This window comes from Camelina sativa, chromosome 11 (assembly GCF_030686135.1).
Source record: "Camelina sativa cultivar CO46 ecotype springtype chromosome 11, ASM3068613v1".
In the NCBI taxonomy this organism is placed as follows: Eukaryota; Viridiplantae; Streptophyta; class Magnoliopsida; order Brassicales; family Brassicaceae; genus Camelina; species Camelina sativa.
Genome location: NC_141890.1, coordinates 12,910,274 through 12,935,534, shown reverse-complemented (window position 1 = coordinate 12,935,534; position 25,261 = coordinate 12,910,274). Strand labels below are relative to the sequence as shown.

Genomic DNA, 25,261 nt, shown 5'->3' with positions numbered 1-25,261 from the left:
AAATTTCAAGTACACCTTTAATGATATGGTATATCATTTTCTCTCGTTAGAAAAAAAATTATAGAGATAAATTTGGTACTTATTTCAAAATGTTCATTTAAAAAACACAATAAAATATTTGTTAAATCATAAAAACACTTATTATGAAAAGAAAAGGAGTAATACACTACTAATACACTTAGAGAACACTTATTAGTTACTAGTCTATACTCTATACACATACCATCTTTTCCAAAAGTAAGTTTACACATAAATTTGCCGATATAAAGATGTTTGATTCTCCACTAGGGGTTCTCCTTAATCCTTATGACTAAATTATGTTTAATATGATTCGAATTAACTCTAAACCAATCAATATATTATATATATACGTATACTTCCTAGTTTTCCATCTTCATAACAAAACTAGAACATAAGTAATAGCCTAGGAAATATGTAAATATTCTATAAAGCCTAGATTTACTAGGATTTAGTCGTATAGGCAACTCTTATATGTATAAATACTTTTATTTTCTTATAAGAATACACACATGTTACATTCTATTTCACAATATTTCATGGTATCAGAATATAAAATTTTGTGACCTAATTTTTTTTCCTCTTCTCTACACCACCACCACAGCCGTAGTTGTTCTTTGCAACACCACTACTCTTTTCTCTTCTTCTTCTACCCTTACTACTACTACTACTACTACTACTACACAACTATGTCGGAACCACAGCCTCATGATTTTCTTACCGGCCCGGCCGCAGCCACAACCTCGACGGCTTCTCCCTACTTTCTCAACGCATATGATAATCTCGGTGCTTTGATCTCCTCTGTTGTTTTAAAGGAGAATAACTATGCTGAATGGGCTTTCGAATTTCGCAATTTTCTCTAAGCTAAACAAAAGCTTGGCTTCCTTGATGGTTCCATCCCTAAGCCGTCTGCGGATCCAGAGTTAGGGTTGTGGCTTGCTACAAACTCTATGATTGTCGGTTGGATTCGAACCTCCATCGATCCGCCAATTCGCTCTACTGTTTCTTTTGTCTCTGACGCATCCCAACTCTGGGAGAGTCTTCGTCGACGTTTCTCCATAGGAAACAGTGTTCTTAAGACCCTTTTAAAGGATGAGATTGCTGCTTGTAACAAGACGGCCAACATGTTCTTACTTTGGGAAGAACTACATAACTACAAGACTGGTCGTACATGTTCTTGTGCGGCTGCCGCGGAAATCGAAAAAGAACATGAGGATGATAATTGCCACCCGGTTTTAGGTGTTCAGATCCCACTAAGAGTTGTCGTCTACGCAAGTCCTTATACGGTCTCAAACAAGCACCATGATGATGGTTTGCAAAGTTGTCTATTGCGCTTCGTCAGTTTGGTTTTACACAGAGCTATGCTGATTATTCTCTTTTTACTCTCAAGAATGGTGTTTCGGTCATTCATGTACTGGTTTATGTTGATGACTTCATTGTTGCTGGGAATGATCTTATGGCCATTGCTAACTTCAAAGAACAACTTCACACTTGTTTTCACATGAAAGATCTTGGTAAGCTCAAGTATTTTCTTGGTCTTAAAGTTTCGAGTGGTCCGGATGGATTTTGTCTTTCTCAACGTAAGTATGCATTGGATATTCTTCAAGAAGCAGGTATGCTTGGTTGTAAGCCTTCCCCTGTTCCTATTGAGCTGAATCACAAACTTGCCACCAACAAAGGTCCCGCGTTTGCTAGTCCTGAGCAGTATCGTCGTCTGATCGGACGTTTAATCTACCTTACAATCACCCGTCCTGATCTGTGTTATGTCATTCATATTCTTTCCCAATTTATGAAGCAGCCCACTATGGCTCATTGGGAAGCTCGCCAGCTCAAGGCATCTTACTTCGGTCTGGTAGTGTTCTACACCTTTCTGCCTACTGTGACTCCGACTATAATGCATGTCCTCTAACTCGTCGTTCCCTCTCTGGTTATGTCACTTATTTGGGCGACTCTCCTATTTCCTGGAAAACAAAGAAGCAGAAAACTGTCTCAAGTTCTTCCGCTGAAGCTGAGTATCGAGCGATGGCACACATTCTTAAGGAAATCAAGTGGTTAAAATCTCTTCTCACAGATCTTGATGTTGCTCACACTGCTCCTGTTACTCTACATTGCGATAGCCAGGCGGCAATTCATATTGCGGTTAATCCTGTTTTCCGACTGTCATCAAGTTCGTGATTCTGTTCTTGCTAAGCTTATTACTACGGAACATATTTATACTAAGGACCAGATTGCTGATCTACTTACTAAAGTTCTCCCTAGACTAACATTGGAAAAGCTTTTGTCCACGTTGGGTGTTACGGATTACGTACCATCAACGTGAGGGAGGGTAATAGCCTAGGAAATATGTAAATATTCTATAAAGTCTAGATTTACTAGGATTTAGTCTTATCACATATAGAGAACTCTTGTACGTATAAATACTTCTTCTCTTTTATTAGAATACATACATTACATTCTATTTCACAATATTTCAATAAAAAAGTGTGTATACAATATTAATTTAGCAAATAAATAAAGAGTGAAAAATAACAATAATATTTAGTTTGTTATCTGAAAAAAAATATTTATTAGTCTCATATACTTGGTGGAACCTAATGGAATAAACAATAGTTTAATTTCTTGGGAATTCGAATCTCTGAATCGATAAATTTTATTGGAATATATATGTTGGAAAGGTTGCTTGAAGACTATAATATGTTCTTATATTATTACATGATTTTCTATTATGATATCTCTAGTATGTTTGACTAATATCCTAAACCCGTATGTCCTTTTGTTTTCCATTATTTGGTCCATTTAAAGTGTACTTTTGATGATGATTTTATTTTGTTTCTCAAACTTTACTATTTTTTAAATAAATATTTTATATTTTTACCTTTCATTAATATCATCTAAACTAAACCTATCAAATTTACACTTTAAAGAACTCAACTGCATTAATTAATTATATTTATTTCCAAATATAACAATAATAAAATCTTAAAATTCTAATTGCAACATGTTGATAACAATAATAAAACCATTAATTTTTCTAAACGTAAAATCTCAGTTTTTTTAAAAAGCATATTATTCTTTTAAGTAATATCGAATAAAAATAATGGAGTTTGATATATAGATAGTATTATATTATGATTTATAAAAAATAAAAAAGTAGCAACATATAAAATATTTAATTACTAACTATACTAACTATAGGGTATTTGATTTATTATAAAAATATAAACTATTTATAAAACGAGATATGACATGTATTGATTTTTGAAGAGAGAGAGAGAGAGATAGATATTTTTTTCATAAATATAGGAAAATCGATCCTAACATATATTTGATTACAAAATATTATCTTACTGTTTTTATTCATTTTGGGTGGGATATTTCGATGAAAAACTCCCCATAGAAATGCTCTTAATTCTTCATATATCTTACGAAAAAAAAAAGTAACGCTTAATTTCTTAAAATCCTTAACAACATCATAACGCAAACGGCAAGGAGGAGACTAAAGAATAGTATGTAACTGTCTAATTTAGGAAGAGACGACGAGCGAGCACAAAAAAAAAAAAGTAAGTTAGTGGTATGACTTATACATAAGCGAGATCTTAAAAAAAAAAAACCCCATAACGGTATTTGAAATCTCACCAGTTTTTTTCTCCACTCTCTTCGTTGTCTCATCACTTCTGTTCAGGTCTCTTTATCTCTCTCTCTCTCTCCATCTAGAAACCCTCTCAGATTCTCATATTCTTACAGTCTGGATTGTTTTGTTTTTTCATTCAAGAACGCGTAATCAAATTTTGATATCTCTTTCTTTACGCTATAAGCCTTAATTATTATATAAAGCCTTCTCTATATTTTTTCAAACATCTCCCTTCATCTCATAGATCCCGTGAAAGTTTTTATTATACCTACAAAGTCTCGATCGACTTTTTTTTTTTTTTTTTTAATGTTCCTATAGGATAATTATGGAAAAAGAAGAGGAAAGAAAAGAAACAATGGAGGAGGAACCGACAAAGAAGAAGAATGATGGTGGTAATCAGAAAGTGTCGTATTTTAAACTGTTTTCGTTTGCCGAAAAAACCGACGTAGTTTTGATGACCGTCGGGACTCTCGCCGCCATGGGTAACGGCCTTACTCAGCCGTTAATGACTCTTATCTTCGGCCAGCTCATAAACTCCTTTGGTACCACCGATCCAGATCATATGGTTAGAGAAGTGTGGAAGGTTAGGGTTCCTTTTTTTTAGTATAGATTATCTTTTTTTTTTCTTTAGTTAAATTTGGGGTTTGATTAGATCGAGCCGAGTCAGATTTTCTGGATCAAGAAATAAGACATCCTTGATTTAAGCATTAGGGTGAATATTTTTCTTGATTTTAGTGATCATTAAAAAGTTAATAACGATTCTTGATTTTTGATTTCAGTTACGGAGGCTCTCGATCGATTTTTTAGATTATCCTATAGTAATTTTGACCAATAAAAAAGGGAAAAAAACTATAATCTTGTTAAGAAAAATTATGATGTAACTTACTAAATAGGAAACACACTTTAATTTCTGCTTTTTAAAAATCACATTGATTGATATAATTATACTTTATTTTTTATGAGTTACATGAAATAAATATGCATTAATGGAGTTTACTGTTTCCTTTGTTTTAAAGATATGGACAAAGATACTGTTTATTTAGCCTTTACTTTAAAGTTAAAGACTGAAAGCAACTTTAGTTTTTTTTGGCGTGGAACATAATCAAATTTTAGTGACTAAATTTCCATTAATCTTCCTTCCACGTTTACAGGTTGCTGTAAAGTTTCTGTACCTTGCAGTGTACTCTTGTGTCGTCGCCTTCCTCCGTAAGCTTTACTACTCTCTGTTTTTTCTCTCTTTGTAACTTGTGTTCCAAGTTAACACTTTCTTCTGCTAATTCTTCAACAGAGGTCTCATGCTGGATGGTCACTGGAGAACGTCAATCCGCCACAATTCGTGGTCTTTACCTGAAAACGATATTAAGACAAGATATTGGCTACTTCGATACGGAGACAAACACCGGAGAGGGTCATCGGAAGAATGTCTGGAGATACAATTTTGATTCAAGACGCCATGGGAGAAAAGGTTTTTGTTAATCAAATACAATAAGGAATATTGTAAATTTCTTGCGATACAAGAGACCTAAAAAACTGTTGGTTTTGATGCACAGGTTGGAAAAGTCATACAACTAGGAACGACTTTCGTTGGAGGATTCGCGATTGCATTTATTAAAGGCCCGCTTTTAACGTTGGTTCTTTTGAGTTGTATCCCTCTGCTTGTGATGGCAGGTGCAGCCATGTCTCTGGTCATGTCTAAAATGGCTAGCCGTGGTCAAGTGGCTTACGCAGAGGCTGGAAATGTAGTTGAACAAACCATTGGAGCCATTAGAACAGTGGGTTCTCCTCTTCTTTTCTCTTTCTCCTTTCCATAATTACATTAATCTCCGTGTCATTAGATCAAATCGCTGTTTTATTTTTTCCTTAGGTAGTAGCGTTTACCGGAGAGAAAAAAGCAACGGAAAAATACGAACGGAAGCTCGAGGTCGCTTACAAGACTATGGTTCAACAGGGTTTGATCTCTGGTCTAGGCCTTGGTACACTGCTAGGCGTGATGTTTTGCAGCTACGGTTTAGCGGTTTGGTATGGTGCAAAGCTAATAATGGAGAAAGGTTACAATGGCGGACAAGTCATCAATATAATTTTTGCGGTCTTGACAGGAGGAATGTGAGTTAGAGATTCTAATCCCTCAATTTGACTCATTGCATACAATCTTACGTGTTTATCAAGCTACCTTGTCTTGTCAGGTCATTAGGGCAAACATCACCGAGTTTGAATGCTTTCGCCGCAGGAAGAGCCGCAGCTTTCAAAATGTTTGAAACGATCAAGAGGCGTCCAAAGATTGATGCGTACGATATGAGCGGTTCTGTTCTTGAGGACATTAGAGGAGACATTGAGCTTAAAGATGTTTACTTCAGGTATCCGGCAAGGCCTGATGTTCAAATCTTTGCTGGATTCTCGCTCTTTGTACGGAACGGCACGACGGTGGCTCTAGTGGGACAGAGTGGAAGCGGGAAATCGACGGTTATCAGTCTAATAGAGAGGTTCTATGATCCGGAATCAGGACAAGTTTTGATAGACAACGTTGATTTGAAAAAGCTTAAGCTCAAATGGATAAGAAGCAAAATCGGTTTGGTTAGCCAAGAACCTGTGTTGTTTGCGACCACAATAAGGGAGAACATAGCTTATGGGAAAGAAGATGGGACCGATCAAGAGATTCGAACTGCAATTGAGCTTGCTAACGCGGCTAAATTCATTGACAAACTCCCACAGGTGCCTTAAATTTTTCAATACAGAAAATAAGATTAGAAGGGATTTGTATTCGTTGTAATGAAATTCTCTATGTTAATAGGGTTTGGATACAATGGTAGGAGAGCACGGGACGCAAATGTCTGGTGGGCAGAAACAGAGGCTAGCTATAGCTAGGGCAATTTTGAAAAACCCTAAAATCTTGCTTTTAGATGAAGCAACAAGTGCGTTAGATGCAGAATCAGAACGTATTGTTCAAGACGCGCTCGTGAACTTAATGTCAAATCGGACTACCGTTGTGGTTGCTCACCGGTTGACCACAATAAGAACCGCCGACATAATCGCCGTTGTCCACCAAGGAAAAATTGTCGAGAAAGGTACTAAAGTTACCGTGTGCTACAAATGACCTATTATTGAAAACGGTATTGGCACTAAAACTAATCGATTGTGGATATTTTTACAGGGACTCACGATGAGATGATTCAAGATCCCGAGGGAGCTTATTCACAGCTTGTTCGTCTTCAAGAAGGATCAAAAGAAGAAGCTAACGAAACAGAGAGACCTGAAACAAGCTTAGACGTGGAGAGGTCAGGAAGTCGTAGGTTATCATCAGCGATGAGAAGATCAGTTAGCCGGAATTCATCGAGATCGAGCAGCCGCCACTCTTTCTCTCTCACTTCCAATTTCTTTATACCAGGCGTTAGCGTTAACCAGACCGAGGAGATACAAGATGAGGAAACAACCGTGAGACACAAGAAAGTATCATTAAAACGGCTTGCTCGCCTCAACAAACCGGAAATCCCGGTTTTATTGCTCGGGTCACTTGCCGCAATGGTTCACGGAACGTTGTTTCCCATTTTCGGTTTACTTCTTTCGAGCTCGATCAATATGTTCTATGAGCCAGCAGCGATACTAGAAAAAGATTCACATTTTTGGGCACTGATATATGTCGCTCTCGGTGTAGCTAATTTCGTCATGATCCCTATCCAAAACTATTTCTTCGGTATCGCTGGAGGAAAGCTGATCAAACGCATCCGATCAATGTCTTTTGATAAAGTGGTTCATCAAGAAATCAGTTGGTTCGATGACACATCTAATTCAAGGTAACATAATATTATGATATAAATGCGTATTTTGTATGTTTTAAATTCTAATATTAATTTGCGTTTTGTTTCAGCGGTGCGATTGGAGCGAGGTTATCCACAGATGCTTCAACAGTGAGGAGTTTGGTAGGAGATGCATTGGCGTTAATAGTACAGAACATAGCTACTGTAGCCACTGGGTTGATAATAGCGTTTACAGCGAACTGGATGCTAGCTCTCATAGTTCTTGCTCTCTCACCATTTATTGTCATCCAAGGATATGCTCAAACCAAGTTCTTGACCGGTTTCAGCGCAGATGCTAAGGTTTACTGTAATAATGGTCAAAACATTTTTTTTGGTTCGGTTCCGGTTTAGTCACAATTTCAATTTACTGATGGATTTCATCCTGGTTTAGGCGATGTATGAAGAAGCGAGTCAAGTGGCAAATGATGCAGTGGGAAGCACAAGAACGGTTGCATCTTTCTGCGCAGAGGGCAAAGTGATGGATTTATACCAACAAAAATGCGATGGACCGAAGAAGAACGGTGTCCGGTTAGGTCTTATGAGCGGTGCGGGTTTCGGTTTCTCTTACTTTTTTCTCTATTGCATCAATTGTGTATGTTTCGTCTGCGGTGCCGGGTTGATTCAAATAGGTAAAGCCACATTTGGTGAAGTCTTCAAGGTAAGAAGAAGAAAATAATTTCTCGGTTTGGTTTAGTTAAGATCCGGTTTGGTTTAGTGATTTCTACTGGTACAGGTTTTCTTTGCATTGACGATCATGGCGATTGGAGTATCACAAACGAGTGCTATGGCACCTGATACAAGCAAAGCTAAAGACTCTGCAGCTTCCATTTTCGATATCCTCGATAGTAAACCGAAGATTGATTCTAGCTCTGATGAAGGTACAACGTTGCAAAACGTTCATGGCGATATTGAATTCAAACATGTTAGTTTCCGGTACCCTATGCGACCGGACGTTCAGATTTTCCGTGACTTATGCTTGAGTATCCCTTCCGGAAAGGTAAGAAAACAGTCTTTTCCCCCGGTTAGATTCGGTTTAACCGGTTAATGATTTGGTTATTGGTTGTTATTTTTTTCAGACCGTTGCACTTGTTGGAGAGAGCGGGAGCGGGAAATCAACGGTGATAAGCATGATTGAGCGGTTTTATAATCCGGATTCAGGCAAGATTTTGATCGATCAGGTGGAGATTCAAACGTTTAAATTGAGTTGGTTAAGGCAACAGATGGGTCTGGTTAGTCAAGAACCGATTCTGTTCAACGAGACGATCAAATCAAACATAGCTTATGGTAAAACCGGTGGAGCCACAGAGGAAGAGATTGTATCAGCAGCAAAAGCCGCAAACGCGCATAACTTCATCAGCTCGTTGCCTCAGGGTTACGAAACGTCAGTTGGAGAACGCGGTGTTCAGCTATCGGGAGGTCAGAAACAGAGGATTGCGATTGCTCGTGCCATTTTAAAAGATCCTAAGATTTTGTTGCTTGATGAAGCGACTAGTGCGTTGGACGCTGAATCTGAGCGTGTGGTTCAGGATGCGCTTGATCGAGTTATGGTGAACCGAACCACCGTAGTTGTGGCTCACCGGCTCACGACGATCAAGAACGCAGACGTGATCGCGGTTGTGAAAAACGGCGTTATTGCTGAGAAGGGAAGGCATGAGACACTGATGAAGATTTCAGGTGGTGCTTATGCTTCTCTTGTCACTCTGCACATGACTTCAAATTAAGAGACTTTTGACTGAAAGAGAGAATTTTTAGATTTGATTCGTCAATTTCGTTCTGTTAAACTCATAAATTTGAGACAAAACAGAGTGGGTTCCAAATGTTATTGGATGAACAAAAAATCTTTGTGGTCAAATTACTAACTCCTAATTTACCTTTTTGTTATTGTTTCCCTGCAAGTCATAGGATTATTAACTTGAAGCTTCAATATATTTTTTTTAATCTGCAATAAGAACACTCATCAATAGGGCACCAACGAAACATTTTTTTTTGGAGGTAAACACTATTTGGATAAACAAATATGAACAAGAGTAGTATTTTTTTTTTTGGCAGAAATGACTGAACGAAACTAAGTATTTCAGACACAAATGTAAGGAAAAAAAAAATGAAATCTTTGAAGAAGAGTCTCAGTAAACTTCAGCAGCAAAGTTGTTTGTAGGAAGTCTCTGTCGTTTCTCAATGTAAGCCATAGGAAACCAACCAGCTTTGCCTTTGCATTCTCCTTCAGCCCAACCGGTTTGGCTCACCTGAGAATAGGAAAGAAAAACAGCAGACAAAGTTAAAATTCATGCTCTCTCACCACAAAGAGTAGTTCTTTGATTTTTGTAGTAACATGTGAACCTTTCGGACAACGACGTAATCTCCTTTGTTCAAGTCTAGCTCTTTCTCTGAAGCAGCGGAAAACGGATGAACCACCTGTCGAGGGAAGAAATATGTTGAAAAGAGTCTTTCTCTTTGTCTGAGATATCGGATGGATGATATTTCGAAAGGATAAAAAAACTTACTTCAGCTAAAAAATATGATGTTTTCTCTGAGCCGTTCTCTGTTGGAATCGCAGGAGGAGCAGATTCTTTGTGTTGTTTCTCAGTTACCATCTAAGAAACGCAGTAAGGCCAAAATGTGTGAGCTTTTGATGAGATTCAAATATGAAAACGATTCTTGCATTACTAACCTCTGCTTCAATGTCACTAAGGATTGCTGCTATTCTCAAGTGATAATTCTTCTCCCCTTCAACCTAAGAGTAAGCAACACGGTAAATAGTAATCTTTATAAGACACAAAATCCAGTGTGTATGTATGTAAAACATACCATAGCCACAAGCCTCTGGAAAGTGAGTCTATGTTGCTGTGATTCAACAGCCGCCAACGCAGCAGTTGCTTCTTTACCAAGAACTGCCATGTTTGCCTTTAGCTCTTGCATCTTTGCTTCTGCTAGTTGAAGCTTTGCCACATTTTCTGGAATCGGAGCTTCTCTTACACGTGCCTGCCTTCTAGAGACTTCTGTTGCCTGTTGTGCTTTTAAGACTTTAACTTACATTACAATATAGCCAACATCATCATAGAACTTAGATTTTAAGAAGATTACATGTGTCTCTGCTTCTTGTCTCATGCGGCTGTAACGTTGAGCAAGATGACGAGCATCTTCCAGAGGAGAACCGGCAACCATAGCTCTAAGAGGATCCAAAACCTTAACGCATTTAACAAAAAGGTTTACTCTTGCTATCTACGTAGCATACTAAGATTAAGACAGATAATCGAAGCCGAACCTGAGAAGCCAAAAGCTTGTTGAAGTCTTCCTGTTCTTTGTCTACATGTTTCCGAGCATCACCATATATAGCTGCAGCCTTGGCTAGAATATTCTCATCAATGTTCTGACTATTTTCGTTCCCATACCTACAACAATCTTCAGACAACTTGGTTCCTGACATTAAAGATGATAAAAAAAAAAAACCCTTACAAATGTCTCATATTGTAATACAACCAATGATAGGTAACATAAAGGTATTCATTCAGAAGGTACCTGCTTCAATGTGCCGGAGCCCGATCGTGGTAAAAGTCTCAGCTGCTTTAACTATCTCTCTCTGGAACTCCTGAAAGTGACAATAACATAAGTTTGATGTTACTATGCTAAGATGAATCGTACTGAACCATCTCCCTCAAACAATCAGCTCATATAAACTGTGAGATCAGTCTTAATACAGATAATGCCATAAACATGAATCCTTAACACTAGTTTTGAGGATATTATGCTATGATGAATCCTTCTCCCCAAATAATCAACTCATATAAATGTGTGAGATCAGTCTCTAAGACAGACAATGCCATAAACATAAAGTCAATATCTGAAGTAAGATAATAAGTCAATTCCAGTCTAACCTTTGCAGAACGAGTAGAGCGGTATAGCTTATCGAGCTGATGATGCCTTTGCATTTCTAACTCATCAATCACCATTACATCTGAGCTTTCATAACCAGTCCCACTGAACTGCTTGATCACAGCCTACATTTCCAAAATTTACCACACACCAACACAAATTAATGAAATCATCACCAAGACTGTTAAGAGCAAACAACAACACTCTATAATGCTTATATACAAATCAAAATGCGTAAATCATCTATTCTAACAACACGAAATTGGTATGCAGCTTTCAAAATCAAACACTCCCTGGAATTGAAAGAACACATTTCCAAAATTAGCAGGTTCGCAACAAAGTAACTAAATTGGGATGCGTTTCGCTGAATCAGAAGAAATGAAACTAGTTGGCGGAGATTAAAGAAGGTGAAACTACCAGTTGCTGCTTTGCGACTTGATCCCTGAGCTTACTCGCTTGTCTTCTAAAAGCATCCATTGTCACTTCCTCCTCTTTTGATTTTACCCCAAAATTGATTTTACAGGAATCAAAAAGAGGCAAGCCTGAGTGGAATTGGGAGATCTCAACTTCGATCAGACTAGCTTAGAAACTTACAAAGCAGATCAGATCTGATTCTAAATATGTTCTTCGACTCGATGTCTCACACTGATTATCGTCTGAGAGAAATCGTCGTCACACACATCGATCTGAGCCGAATTGGGTCGGTTCGGTTCGAGAAAGGTTACCAGTGAATTTAATATCTGAGATTGAACCGAACCGAACCGGTCTGTAGCGTTTGCGATTGAAATTAAACTAAGGAAGAAGAAGACTGTACAATTATATAACATCCCCAAACGAAAACGAGGCGTTACCTTTTAGTTACGTTACACGATAATTAATGAATGATTAATTATCTAAAGTAAATAACGAAATAGAGTATCTGACATGGCCAACTCAGAACCACTTGTATGATATTGTCCCCACACCTCCCATATCATTTGTCCTAACTGCCATAACATAATAATAATAATCTGAAAAGACAACCTATACACTACCGACTACAAACTCCAATGAGATATTTTTACCATATAATCTTTAAAAAAACAATTTTTTTTTTTTTTTGTTAAAAATCATGCAACAATAATACTAAACATGATGCTAAAAAAGAAGGTAAAATATTGGAATTTATCACCCAAAATTGACTCTAGTTAATTAAATAACCTATAGTGCGAAATTAACTCAACTCACGACCATTTTGGTGCCTATATTTTAGAACTTATAAATATTCACGATCGCGTTAATAAATATACCAAAAGTTGTTGTAAAGTTTTTTTTTATTTTTATTGTAATAAAAAAAAGTTGTTGAACGAAGATTTTATTAGTCTACCAATAGTGCAAAAGTATATATTTTGTAGGATTAAACATACTTTACTTTCGTTTATTTTTGAAAGTTTTAGAAGTGAGACAATAATTTTTGTTTTTAATTAGTCGGTTTTAACAAAAGTGAAGATTTTTTGTTTGAACTAAGTTTAGGAAAAATCTATTAAAATTAATGTCTAAATTAGTAAAAGCGGAACAAACGCGGAAAATAAATGAAACAAACGCGTACACAAAACAAATCAATTATAATGATTTTATTTTGCAAAGAGTAAAAATCAATAAAAACGAGAAAGCAGAAGAAACACCCAAAAACTTTCCCACTTCTGCCATTTTGAGTTTTGAAAAATAAATAACACAACAAAAAGACTCCATTTTTATTCGTCTTCTTTCTTGTTTTACAGAGAGAAACCCCAAAGAGACAAGCCACGGTCCGCCATAGCTGTTAGAGATCCCCACCTTAGGAAAAAAGAAAGAAAGAAGAAGGACCAAAATCATGCCTTCAGGTGCTAAAAAAAGGAAAGCAGCTAAGAAAAAGCAACAAGTAGAAGAAGCATCTTCTACTCAAATCAATCTCAAATCCAACAACAACCATGGTATTTGTTTAATTCCTTTTTACAGCCCATTACACTCACTACTTTCTCTCTTTTGTCTCTCTGTCTGTTTTCTCAATTATTCAATCTCACTACACACGTTTTGGCTACCTTTCTCTTGTTTGTTTCTATTTAGCTTCGCTTTGAATCTGAGTTCTTTTACTCTTTTATACAGTAGTGTTTCTTCAAGTTTTGGTTTTTTTTTTTTTTTTTTTTTTTTTTTTTTTTTTTTTTATTATCTGTGCTCACCGATCCAAACAAAATGGGTATCTTTTTAACTTCCCTTTTAGGCTCAAAATTTAGGGATTCAAATCTGTCAAAAAATCTGATCTTTCGGTTCGTTTTGTTTTGAAGTTGTTTATCTCTGATGCTTTGGTTTGATTAGTAGCTGTTTCCAGTTTTGTTTGTTTCTTTCTCTTTTGAGGTTTGATTCTTTTGATGTTAGTTAAGATTTGATCTGAATAAAGACAGTGTTAAGTCACTATGTTAGTTATATTGATTTTGGATTTTGTAAATCGATGTGCTAGATTCAAGAAGCCAAGGGGAAAGGGAGAACGATGATGGTACTGTTAGCTCTCAGGAAAACTACAAGAAGTCAGGATCGACTGAGGAAGATGCTATCAGAATCGAGAAGGATACTGATGAGCGCATAGAGATCACTGATTCAAGTCATGATCATGACAAGAGCTCTAGTAGCAGCAGTAGTGGCAGCAGCAGCAGCAGCAGCTCGGATGATGAGTCCAGGGAAGTCAAGAAGATTGATGACGATAATAAAGAGACTGGTGATTCTATTCCTGAAGTGATAACTGTGAGTTCTGTGCCAATTGAACCTGTGCCTATTGCTGGAGATGCTCCATTTATGGGGTGTACTGCTAATGCGATTGTGGAGAATACCGGTTTGTTGGATTCTGCTACTCCTAGTGATCCCAAATCTGGAGAACTGGTTGAAATCTCGCATGTTGATATTATAACCTCAAACGAGACTGACGAGAACCCTTTGCCTAAACCAACTGAGATTGCCCCTGAAGTTTCTCTTGCAGCTGATGAGATTAGGCAGGCATCTTCAGGTGAAACCGACTCTGATGTCAAAGAAACGGAGGGGAAAACATCGCCTCTTCCAGAATCCAACGGTGTTCCTGAAGGCAGCAAAGAGTCTGATGTTGTCATATCTCATGAGGAAGAGGTCTTTATTGTTATCCCTTTTCACTTTATCCCTTTTTATGGCTTATGTTATCAAAAGGACTAAACTTAGTTTTCTCTCAGGCTCCCGTGCGACCAACACATGGAATTGCGCAAAGAACCTCATGGTTAAGTTGCTGTGGCTTGTTTGATGTGGTCACTGGATCCAGTAGATAAACTCAGGTAACCTCTCTGTTTGAATTGCTGGATGCATAAATCTCTCTGCTTTGGTGAGCTTCATAAGTCTATACATATATGATTCTTTGTTTATGGATAAGAACCAATTGAAAGCATTTCTTTAAGTAGCACCAGTTGGTTATACATCAATTGTACTGTCAAGTAAACTAGCCTCAATCCTGCAATTGCTGTCTGAAAAATCACATCTCTTTGAGTCGTTGATGAATGATATATTCTATCTAATGACAGAAACAGTGTGTTGCCTATAAACTCGGAAGGTGCAGATCACGGCTAAGGATTCTCAGTTTCCTCTCTCGAGTACCTGTCAAAGTTCAGTAACTTGATGAATGAATGTCTATCAAATCACAAATTTTCGCACATGAAAGAGTACTCTACTTCTAATAGTCTTCAGATCAGACATATCTACTACAGTATCTGCTCTTTATATAAGTTTTTTACAGCTTCTTTTGTAGTTTTTCTTTGTTTGTCTTCCGTTTCGATATGTAAGATTCCTTGGTTGTCATTGTCTTTGTTCTCTCAGGTTATGAGACTTTGAGGCTGTTTAGTGTTTATGGTGAACTTAATATGATTCATGTTTTACGTATAATAAGACTGGGTTTATGGATTCTCGTGTTTCAACTGAAGTCTCTTTCGCCCTAAACAAAAAGAAAAAACATGATTTCTTCAATGTCAATGGGTGTTATCTCCACCATCCATGAGGACACTTTGTCCCACGATAAAATTCTGTCTGTCTTATGAGCTACATTTGTGTACATATGATTCTTAGTTTATTTAAATGATCACTTCAGACAGAGAATAGCGTTTTCTTTGAGCCTATATGCATCTGCATCAATAACATTGTCAAGTGAGCTGCGTGTAAAAGAAGTATTAGCCTTAATCATGCATGCAGTTTGTGTAAGAAGCTACATTGTTATGATTTCTAGAGGAAAAAAAAAAAAGACTTTCCACAGTTTTACCAATCAATCATCTACAAAAAAATCTCTGGTCCAAGAACACGAAAATTCCAGAAAGTACTGCTAGGAATCATTCTTTTCCACTACTCCTGTAATGCCTCTGCCTGAAACAGAGACCGCCATATCTCTACTAAGTAAGATCCAATCACTGATCTCCCAAATCTGTTATCAGCAATGGCCCTCTTCATGAACTTTTCTCCGAGCAAACGATCATACCTTTCTGACTTCGAAAACGACTCATAATCCGCAGAAACAGATCTGTAAACCTTTTGCTTCATCTCTGCTAGCTTCAGCTCAATCTTCATCAACACTTTTTCGAAATCTTCAAACAAACAATCCAAATCAGAAAGATTGAGTGTTTCACACTGATCCCTTTTCATAGCCCAAACAATCTTTCCCAAGGCTCGAACTGCATCTGCGCAAAGACGAATGAAATCATCATACCTAAAAATAGATTCAGGAAGGTTGACATCATGTTCCTTGTTCTGCTTCTTCCAAATCACTATCCTAAACACTGCCTCAAGCTTTCCTATGATTACACTTGTACCCTTTTCATCTTCATCGACCCCAAGTAGCTTTGTACACATACAGCTGCAATCTCCAGTTTCACCAGCAAGAAACTCATTAGGTATCAAAAACATAAATTCCGCCACAAGAAACGAAAGCTCCAATCCAAATCTAGCAGCTTTCCTTCTCCTCTGCATCAGATCCTCATGTCGTTCTCTCAGTTTCTCAACCAAATACGACCGTCTTAAACAATCACGTTTACTCACAGTTGATTCTTGTTCAGCTCTCTCCATTATGACCACCTCTGTAGTCATCTTCTTCTTCTCCTTAATATCCTTTCTTTCTTCTTTCTCTCCTTCTGCAACCCCATTAGAGACCCATGAAGAAACCTCTCTCTCTTCCTTCTCAGCTTTCTCTATCAATCTATCTCTTATCAGATTCTCAAGCAACCCTCCAAACATATAACCATCTTCAATCCAGTGTAAGTAACTCCCATCTTTCTCAATCTCTTCTAACACCTTATCAACAAACTCATCAACCCGACCACAACCGTCTGTATCATTCACCTGTTCATCTTCATCACCAATCATCATTGGTAACATGTCATCAATAGTCTCGAGTATGTCACCATTCCCTAATTTGCACGCCAAGACTTCAGTACCAGTAGAGATTTCGGATTCTTTCATATCTCTCAAGAGCCACTCAATAACCTCATCCGCAAGAAACTTAGCTTTTTCACGTTGTTCCACTTTCCCCTCTTCTACGCAATTACATTCTCTATCGTAACCAGGGTTACAAGACACAGATCGATCACTCGTTTGACCTCTGATCTCTGTTTCAGATCTCATAATCTTTAGTTCTTCATTGAGAGCGCCGATCGAATCTGAATGAGTTAGGGTTTCTGGTACCGTACTCGTGAAGTCAATTGGGGTCTTCTTCAATTTCTTGTTGTTCTTATTCTGCAGTATCGCTGGACTCTGTTCATCACCATCAGCGTCAATTGTTGAAAAGATTAAGAATTCAGCGCTCAAATTCATCTGTTTCACCTCCAATATCGTTGGGTTCTCTTCAATATCAGCGAGAATAGTTGAAAAGATTGAAGATTCAGGACTCATCTTCTTCTTGGTCTTCCCCGTATCACTTTCTTCTCCTTCGTTAGTATCTCCAAACGAATCTCTGATATTCATCTTCTGGTTTCAGCAAGCAGAGAGAGAGAGAGAGAGAGAGAGAGAGAGAGAGAGAGAGAGCAAAAGACAGAGAGAGGGAGAGAGACTTTCGAGATGTACTAAGTAGTCTTTTTATACAAAGACGTTTGAGCTGACGTTGTGTATATATATTTGCTTTTTATACAAGTCCAACGTAAAAAAAAAAACAAAATCACGTTTCTCTTCTACATTCTCACAGTACAATATCTCTCAGAGGCATTTCGTCGAACAGATTCAGTGCCTCTCCATTAAACTGTTCTTCCTCGTTAATCCCATGGGGAAAAAGTATTCTTTTTGAAGACCCTCGATTTGGTTCCCTGACTGATGCAATCTTTGCACCTAATAAGGAACCTGAACCGTTGATAAATGACACAACTCTAACAAATGTAACGTCACGTTAGCTATATCAGGAAAAAAACATTTGGCATATCACACGTTAGATAGAGTTTGGTCTCAATATAACCATGGCGAACATTGTCTCGACTCCACATCATGGGACGTTGAAACTATGAATCTAAAAGGTACAGCGTCCTCTCTGATAAATTCTCATTATATGGTATGAGAATTCAAGATCATTATTTTGGACAGGTAATGAAACTGTGATAGGTCTACCGAAATGTCTTTTAACTCATGTTTGTTCACTCCAAACACAAAAGCAACAGTAATCAAAATAGTCTTATAACAAAATGGAAAATGCAACAAAACAGAAGAAACGACTAAGGTAGGCTTCAGTTTCTTCGTATTCTTCTTCTTCATTCGTCTTCTTGGCTACGGAGCCTACCAAGCTTGTTGCTAACACAAATGTCTAGCTGAGCAGCTCTCTCAACAATTGCCTTCCTCTTCTTGGTGGAGATGTTGTGAGCAATCTCAGCGCAGTAAGTCCTGTTGTGCATCATCAACAACTCGAGCTCGCTTGTGTTGTGAACAACGAATTTCTTGAACCCATTGGGGAGATAGTGACGAGTTTTCTTGTCAGATCCGTAACCAACATTGGGCATCAATGTCACACCTTTGAACTTTCTCCTCACCCTCGAATCAATACCCTTTGGCCTCCTCCAGCTTTCCTGATATCAGGTCACAACCACAATGTCTAAATGTAAGAAATCAAACCCAAAAGCACCACAAACGTATCAAGAAAGCTCAGATTCATACAAACTCTGAGACCTAATAAAAAACTAAAACTTGAATCCAACTCAACCTAATCTGGAATCCAATAAAAGTTGTTCCTGAGAGAACTCAGGCTAACTTAAATCATCATTTTCATGTTTAATCTTCATCTACATATTATTGCGTCCTAAAGGTGTAAACTTTAATAGAACTCTAGAGACTGATCTTCTAAAATCCTAAGAAGAAACTAAGTATAAATTCTGTGAAATTGATAATGAAAAAAGTGGATACCTTGACGGTGATTCTACGGTCGCTCTGGGGCCTGATGAACTTAGCAGACCTCTTCTTCACGACCTTCTTGGTAAGCATCGGGACCGCCATTTTTGCTTCTTTCTTCCTAAGATCTCTTTCAAAGCGACTCCGTAGTAGTAGTAGACAGCCGGGGAGTTGAACAAACCTAAAAATGCCTTTTATAAGCGTACACTAGGGTTTTCTGATATTCCATTCTAAATGGGCTCATGTTTCGGCCCAATAGAAATTTATTTTCCGGCCTTTTTAATTTTTACCACTTAATAAACTAACTAACTGTATACTGTATGTCCTTAATTAAAATAGAAATAAATGTTATTATTTATTTTTACCTCATAAATCAATATAAATAAATGTTATACTTAGGCCTTGAATTGCTGCAGATTTTGAACCAATTTTTGGTTTTTGATTTTGCAAAAACTAGTTGATTAGCCATTCATGATTCCTGAAAAATAGATTTCCTAAAAATTAGGAAAACCAGATTTTAAGTGGATTTGCTTATTTTGTTAATAGAATCCAAAAACCAAGTTTTGAGGGTTTCTAAAAAAAAAAACTTACATGATATTTTAAAAAAAAAAACTAAATCCAAAACAATAACTAAAAGTTTAAGTATTGAATGACGAAAGCACTATCCATTTTTTGTTTCATTTCTTAGTGTTTTTCCATGAAAGAATTTCATGGATTTTGGATTGTTGACTTCTTTTTAATGTTAACATTCCATGATTTTCAACCATATTGATACTAGCTAATAATTTAAAAATGTTGTTAAAAATTAATTATATAAAAACTAAAAACTAAACAAGTTACCATTCAAGATTATGCAAAAACTAAAATCTATACCAAAAATCAAAAACCAAAAAAAGAAAGAAGCCAAAGACTAAAAACATTCATGGCCTTAGTAAATAATTTATTTACCTCATAAATGTTTAAATATCATATATATCATAAATGTTAATATTTATAAATTATTTATATATTAAGTTTTTGAATAAAAAAAATGTATGATTATGTTGCATTTCAAAATGAGTTTCCGTTTAGGATTATACAATAACAAATTGAACTTCACTGTACAAAATATGTTGTGATAATGCAATGTTACTTAGATGTAAAATATGGCATTTATCAATTATGGATGATGATTACTAATCTCAAACTAACATAAGTCATTCCATTTTTTTCGTATCATTCATGTGGTAAGATTGAACCTTAGCAATTTCTTAAGTCATCAACAAAACTAATTATTATCTATTTTCTTTCATTCTTTTTAACTCTGAATCAACCAATATTAAAAATGGTTTGAAATTAAACAAGAGATAATTAAGGAGGTTTAAAACTCTTATCAATGGTATGTTTTTCTTGTGTGTTCAATGCACTCATAGCAATAAAGAAAGATTTTGCTGATTTGAGTTATAGAAGCTGATTTGAGTTATAGAAGCTCAAATTTCAGTAACATAATCCAAATTAATGATAATATTTAAAATATTTATAATATAAATATAGATATTATATAATGATAAAGAACAAACAATACTTCAATTGAATTACAAATAGAATCAATCAATCGACGCTAATCAAAGCGCAAATCGGTATCTCAGAAGAACAGAGATCTTACAAGTAGAAACAAATCTCGATTCTAAAGAGTAAGAACACACCATAGAAAGTTCAAAGAGAGGAAAATATTACAACGAGGTAGTTTTTCATAATTATCATTTTTCCTCCTGTACTCACTTATTAGACTACCGTTGGAGTCAATGGTCAATACTTCTGCAATTCGAATTAACCCAATCCGCAATTGCCACATCAGAATAGGTCACACAACAATCACGCACCAATCATAATACTCCATAGCGCCACATCAGCTTAACACTCGCACTCTTCTTATCTGTAACAAATCCCCTTCCTTTAGAAAACCTTGACCTCAAGGTTTGAAGTCAGGAAACCGCTGCTGGATATCAAACAAATATTCCCAAGTAGCTTCAGCAACATCTTGGTTTGTCCAATTGATAAGGACCATAGTAGCAGCCCTCCCTTGACGATTCACCATTTTACGCTCCAAAACCCGATCAGGTTCCTTGATTAAGGCGTCATATTGAACTGGCAGCTACCGGACCAACAGACTCCTTCAACTGTGAGACATGAAAGACTGGGTGGATTTTAGAAGATGCAGGCAAGTCCAACTTATAAGCAACCGAACCACATTTGTCCAAAATTTTATAAGGACCATAATACTTTGGTGCCAGTTTCTGATTAGACCGCAGAACCACCGAATGCCGCTTGTACGGTTGCAACTTTACATAAACCGTATCGCCAATAGCAAAGCTCCTATCCAATTGATGCAAATTAGCATTTTGAGTCATTCGATGTTGAGCTCTTAAGAGATGAAATTTCAGCAGCAATAACATATTTTCCCGGTCATGGAGGCATTGAGCTACCACAACCACCTTTGATTCCCCCGGAAAATAAGGCAAATGTATTGGTGGAGATTGTCCATAAACTACTTCATAAGGTGACATCTGAATAGACGTATGGTAATTGGTGTTGTACCAGAATTCAGCCAAAGGTAACCATTTACTCCAAAGGTGAGGCTTGTCACTGCACATACAATGCAAATAAGTTTCTAAGCATCGATTGACCACCTCTGTCTGACCATCGAACTGCGGGTGATAATCACTAGAATATGCAGAGCCACGCCTTGCAAAGAAAATAGCTCCTACCATAACTCACTCAAGAATACAGTATCTCGATCACTGACAATGGTCTTAGGGAAGCCTTGTAGTTTGAAGACGTTGTCGATGAAGACTTGAGCCACATAAACTACAGAGTAAGGGTGAGTAAGAGACATAAAATGTGCAGCATTGCTCAACCTGTCCACCACTACAAATATCACCGTTTTACCAAATGAGGGAGGAAGACCGTCGATAAAGTCCATGGAAATATCCGACCAAATCGTTTCCGGAATAGGCAGGGGCTGTAACAAGCCTGGAGATGCTGAAGTATCGTACTTGCACCGTTGACAAACCTCGCAACTCCGTATATAACTTTGGATATCCTTAGACATTCCCTTCCAATAGAACAAGCCTTTTACTCGCTGACAAGTAACATCCCGACCTGAATACCCTCCACTACCTGAACAATGTAACCATTGCAATATATCATTTTTAAGATCATCATCCGCAGGTACCACTATCTTACTCTTTCTCCGCAACACGCCCTGAACCAAAGAAAAGTGTTCCTCAGATGTAGGATCCAACTTCAAGGTATCAATAATGGTCTTGAGTGTCGTATCATTGTCATAGCCAGATTGAATCCACTGCATAAGATCACAATCCAACACCGAGATAGCCATATGTAAAACTTCACTCCCTTCCAACAGCATAGGAAAACATTGTTGCTGAATAGGAGTATTTAAGCGCTGCTCCAGCAAGTATTTCAGGCTCCGTTGGTCGATCTTAATAATGAAATGGTTAGGTAGCAAGTAGTGCCGCCACTTCTGCACTGCAAACACCACAACTAACAATTCCTTCTCGTAGATAGACAAGTGGAGTTACTTCCCTTTCAGTTGACGACTAATATAAGCTAACAGGTGGCCTTCTTGCATCAACACCGCACCAATGCCATCCCCGAAAGCATCATTCTCTACCAAGAACGACTTATCAAACTGAGGTAAAGCCAAAACGGGTGCCTCACATAATACCTTCTTCATGAGATCAAATGTTTTTTGAGCATCGTCAGACCAAACAAATGAATCTTTCTGAGTCAGAACATGTAATGGCCGAACAATGACTACAAATCCCTTCACAAATTTTCGATAATAACCAGCAAGACCAAGAAATCCCCTCAATTGCTTGACTGTCTTTGGAACAGGCCACACTTGAACAGCTAAAATTTTATGAGGATCCGTAGAAATGCCCTTTGCTTCAAAGAAATGACCCAGGTACTCCACTTTAGTGACTGCAAACACACACTTACTTTGTTTAGCAAACAAGCTATTCACCCGCATGAGCTGGAACACTTCCTTCAAATGCACCAAGTGCAACTCCATATTAGGACTATAGATGAGTATATCATCAAAGAAAATGAGAACAAACTTTCTCAAAAAAAGTCCTGAAACACTGCATTCATCAGACCATGGAAGGTAGCAGGAGCATTAGTCAAGCCAAATGGCATAACTAAATACTCATAATGACTGCTATGCGTCTTAAAAGTTGTTTTATGCATATCAGCAGGATCCATCCTAACTTGGTGATAACACGCTCTAAGATTAATCTTAGAATATATTGCAGAACCCCCAAGCTCATCCATCAGATCATCAATCAGAGGAATTGGAAACCTATCCTTAATAGTCATTCCGTTCAAACCCCTGTAATCCACACATAACGTCCAATTACCATCTTTCTTCTTAACAAGCACCACCGGTGAAGCGTTTGGACTGCTACTATCCTATATTGCTCCATTGTTCAGTAGCTCCTTCACCATCTTATCAATCTTGTTTTCTGGTAAACAGCATGCCGATACGGACGCTGGTTGACCAGGTTAGAGCCTTTCAATAAGGGAATTTTATGATTGTGATTTGCTCTAAAAGGTGGCAAAGATGCTGGTTCCTCAAAAATATCTGCATATGCATTCACCAGTTGATCAAGCTGCGGATGTTTCACCTGACCGTCATCACAAGCCTCCACGGAACATAACAGAGCAGGAGTTTCTTATGTAATTCGTTGTACACACAACATTGATATATGTGCTTCTTCCTTCCTCAGCTTTGCTGATTTGACCTCTTTAATAGAACCCTGCTTCAACCCGTGTACGTGAACAAGTTTGGAGTTCGAGTCAAACTTCATTTCCAATGTGTGAAAATTCCATGAAATGGCACCCAATGATGCTAAAAATTGAACTCCCAATACCACATCACAACCCTCCAAAGGAATGATCATCAAATTGGATTCGAAAGCAGTATCTTTGAAAGTCCATTGAAACTTCTCGATCTTCCCACTCACTCCCAACTTGCGCTCATCCGCTACTGACACCCTCATCAAACCTGGAGGTTTAACCTCACAATTCAGCCTCTTCACAGCTCTTGGATCAGTGAAATTATGAGTGGAGTCAGAGTCCAACATCATGACTATTTTATGTTTCCCACACATTCCCCTCACCTTCATTGTCCAATAATCCGAGGTTCCTGAAACTGCATTAACAGAGACATGAGCTTGCACTTCTAGCTCGCTCACCTCCTCTCCGACCTCCGTTTCTTGCATTTCCCATTCACTTTCTTCACCCATTTCCATCATATACAATTGAGACTTCCTATGCTTGAGATGGTGTCCAGGAGTGTATTTCTCATCACAATGGAAGCATAAGCCTTGTGCTCTGCGGCAATTCATCTCATCAGTAGACAGGAATTTCCGTGGTTGCATTTGAGTCTCTTTTGCCTTATACGATGGGTCAGGTACAAAGACTCTGTTAGATACTTCAGGCTTAGTTGCCAACACTCCCTTCGTCGAATAAGAAGAATGTGGACTATAAACCGTTCCACCTCCTTTCTTAGAATGAGCTTGCTCGTATAACCTTCCCAATATCAAACATTGGCGTATAGACTGGGGTTGGAACATACGAATATGCATTTGCGTGTCAATACGCAACCCAACCAAATAAGCGCGTACCCAATAGTCTTCTGGAAGTTTAATCTGAACTCTAATAGCTTCAAACTTCTCATGGTATTGAACAATTCCATCCATCTCTTGCAACATTTTCAACTCAGCAATCGGATCATCCAATACCTCAGCAAACCTCTCCAACAACAAAGACTTATAGGCAGACCAATCATGCCAAACTTCACTCTCACACTCTGAATCATACAAAGACTGATGCCATGTCGCTGCTGGTCCATCATAATGAATCTAACACATGCTTACTTTGAACTCATCAGGTGTAAAATCCATTTTGAAGAATTGCTCAAACTTAAACAGCCAATCTTTCACTCTTTCTCCATTAAACCTTGGGAAATCTATCCTAGCTAGTCGAGTCATTCCAGAGTAGAGTTGTTGCGTACCAATTCTAGCTCGGCATGGGACTTCAGGATAAAAGTTCTCTTGTTCTTGTTTACCTCCAAACTCCGATTTCGGACTCCCTTGCGATTGTGAATTCGCTGCAACAAAATTATCCACCATATCCGCAATCATCTGAATCGCTTGCATCATATCCTACGTATTTTGTGTAATCTTAGCATTCTGATCAGCTAACACCTTGTTCTGTTCAGATATTGCTCGCATAATCCAAGAATTCGACGCTTCCTCTCCGTCGTGAACCTTCGCTTGAGTTCGTGAACGAGTATCCATTGATTCCGAGGATTGTTGTGGCTCTGATACCTCTGATAAAGAACAAACAATACTTCAATTGAATTACAAATAAAATCAACCAATCGACGCTAATCAAAGCGCAAATCGGTATCTCAGAAGAACATAGATCTTACAAGTAGAAACATATCTCGATTCTAAAGAGTAAGAACACACCACAGAGAGTTCAAAGAGAGGAAAATATTACAACGAGA

The 25,261-nt window shown here is 37.6% G+C and overlaps 5 protein-coding genes and 1 long non-coding RNA gene across 9 annotated transcripts; 2 read left to right on the top strand and 4 right to left on the bottom strand.

Annotated features, from left to right (window-relative positions):
- Nucleotides 1-493: 493 nt before the first annotated feature.
- On the bottom strand, nt 494-3,790 carry LOC147933907 (uncharacterized). Its single transcript, XR_015571991.1, has 2 exons — nt 3,655-3,790; nt 494-3,536 (listed from the first exon to the last, which is right to left on the bottom strand). It is a non-coding gene; the product is annotated as an uncharacterized LOC147933907 (long non-coding RNA).
- Nucleotides 3,279-9,385, top strand: LOC104723275 (ABC transporter B family member 9). 3 transcript variants are annotated; one of them, XM_087474373.1, is made up of 13 exons: nt 3,279-3,578; nt 3,968-4,232; nt 4,801-4,855; nt 4,938-5,114; nt 5,200-5,421; nt 5,514-5,752; nt 5,833-6,358; nt 6,438-6,711; nt 6,798-7,437; nt 7,512-7,740; nt 7,832-8,098; nt 8,174-8,437; nt 8,517-9,385. In XM_087474373.1, exons 4-13 carry the CDS (start codon nt 5,070-5,072, stop codon nt 9,159-9,161), a joined length of 3,351 nt encoding a protein of 1,116 aa, XP_087330499.1. In that variant the 5' UTR covers nt 3,279-3,578; nt 3,968-4,232; nt 4,801-4,855; nt 4,938-5,069; the 3' UTR covers nt 9,162-9,385. The 3 variants fall into 3 exon arrangements, with proteins under 3 accessions (XP_087330499.1, XP_010439908.2, XP_087330500.1); XM_010441606.3 differs by having other exon boundaries at nt 3,557-3,700; XM_087474374.1 differs by lacking the exon at nt 3,279-3,578 and having other exon boundaries at nt 3,875-4,232.
- Nucleotides 9,368-12,227, bottom strand: LOC104723273 (SH3 domain-containing protein 3). Its single transcript, XM_010441605.3, has 10 exons — nt 11,728-12,227; nt 11,313-11,435; nt 10,957-11,026; nt 10,703-10,857; nt 10,522-10,623; nt 10,246-10,443; nt 10,109-10,171; nt 9,942-10,031; nt 9,778-9,852; nt 9,368-9,683 (listed from the first exon to the last, which is right to left on the bottom strand). The coding sequence occupies exons 1-10, from the start codon at nt 11,785-11,787 to the stop codon at nt 9,564-9,566; spliced, it is 1,056 nt and encodes a 351-aa protein (XP_010439907.1). The 5' UTR covers nt 11,788-12,227; the 3' UTR covers nt 9,368-9,563.
- A 634-nt stretch (nt 12,228-12,861) lies between these two features.
- On the top strand, nt 12,862-15,240 carry LOC104723272 (uncharacterized). Of its 2 annotated transcripts, none has more exons than XM_010441603.2 (4): nt 12,862-13,262; nt 13,787-14,442; nt 14,523-14,621; nt 14,865-15,240. In XM_010441603.2, exons 1-3 carry the CDS (start codon nt 13,163-13,165, stop codon nt 14,613-14,615), a joined length of 849 nt encoding a protein of 282 aa, XP_010439905.2. In that variant the 5' UTR covers nt 12,862-13,162; the 3' UTR covers nt 14,616-14,621; nt 14,865-15,240. The 2 variants fall into 2 exon arrangements, with proteins under 2 accessions (XP_010439905.2, XP_010439906.2); XM_010441604.3 differs by lacking the exon at nt 12,862-13,262 and adding an exon at nt 13,411-13,525.
- A 432-nt stretch (nt 15,241-15,672) lies between these two features.
- On the bottom strand, nt 15,673-17,294 carry LOC104723270 (uncharacterized). Its single transcript, XM_010441602.3, has one exon. It carries the CDS (start codon nt 17,281-17,283, stop codon nt 15,673-15,675), a length of 1,611 nt encoding a protein of 536 aa, XP_010439904.3. The 5' UTR covers nt 17,284-17,294.
- A 612-nt stretch (nt 17,295-17,906) lies between these two features.
- On the bottom strand, nt 17,907-18,882 carry LOC104723269 (large ribosomal subunit protein eL32y). Its single transcript, XM_010441601.3, has 2 exons — nt 18,700-18,882; nt 17,907-18,365 (listed from the first exon to the last, which is right to left on the bottom strand). Exons 1-2 carry the CDS (start codon nt 18,787-18,789, stop codon nt 18,054-18,056), a joined length of 402 nt encoding a protein of 133 aa, XP_010439903.1. The 5' UTR covers nt 18,790-18,882; the 3' UTR covers nt 17,907-18,053.
- Between the last annotated feature and the right edge of the window lie 6,379 nt (nt 18,883-25,261).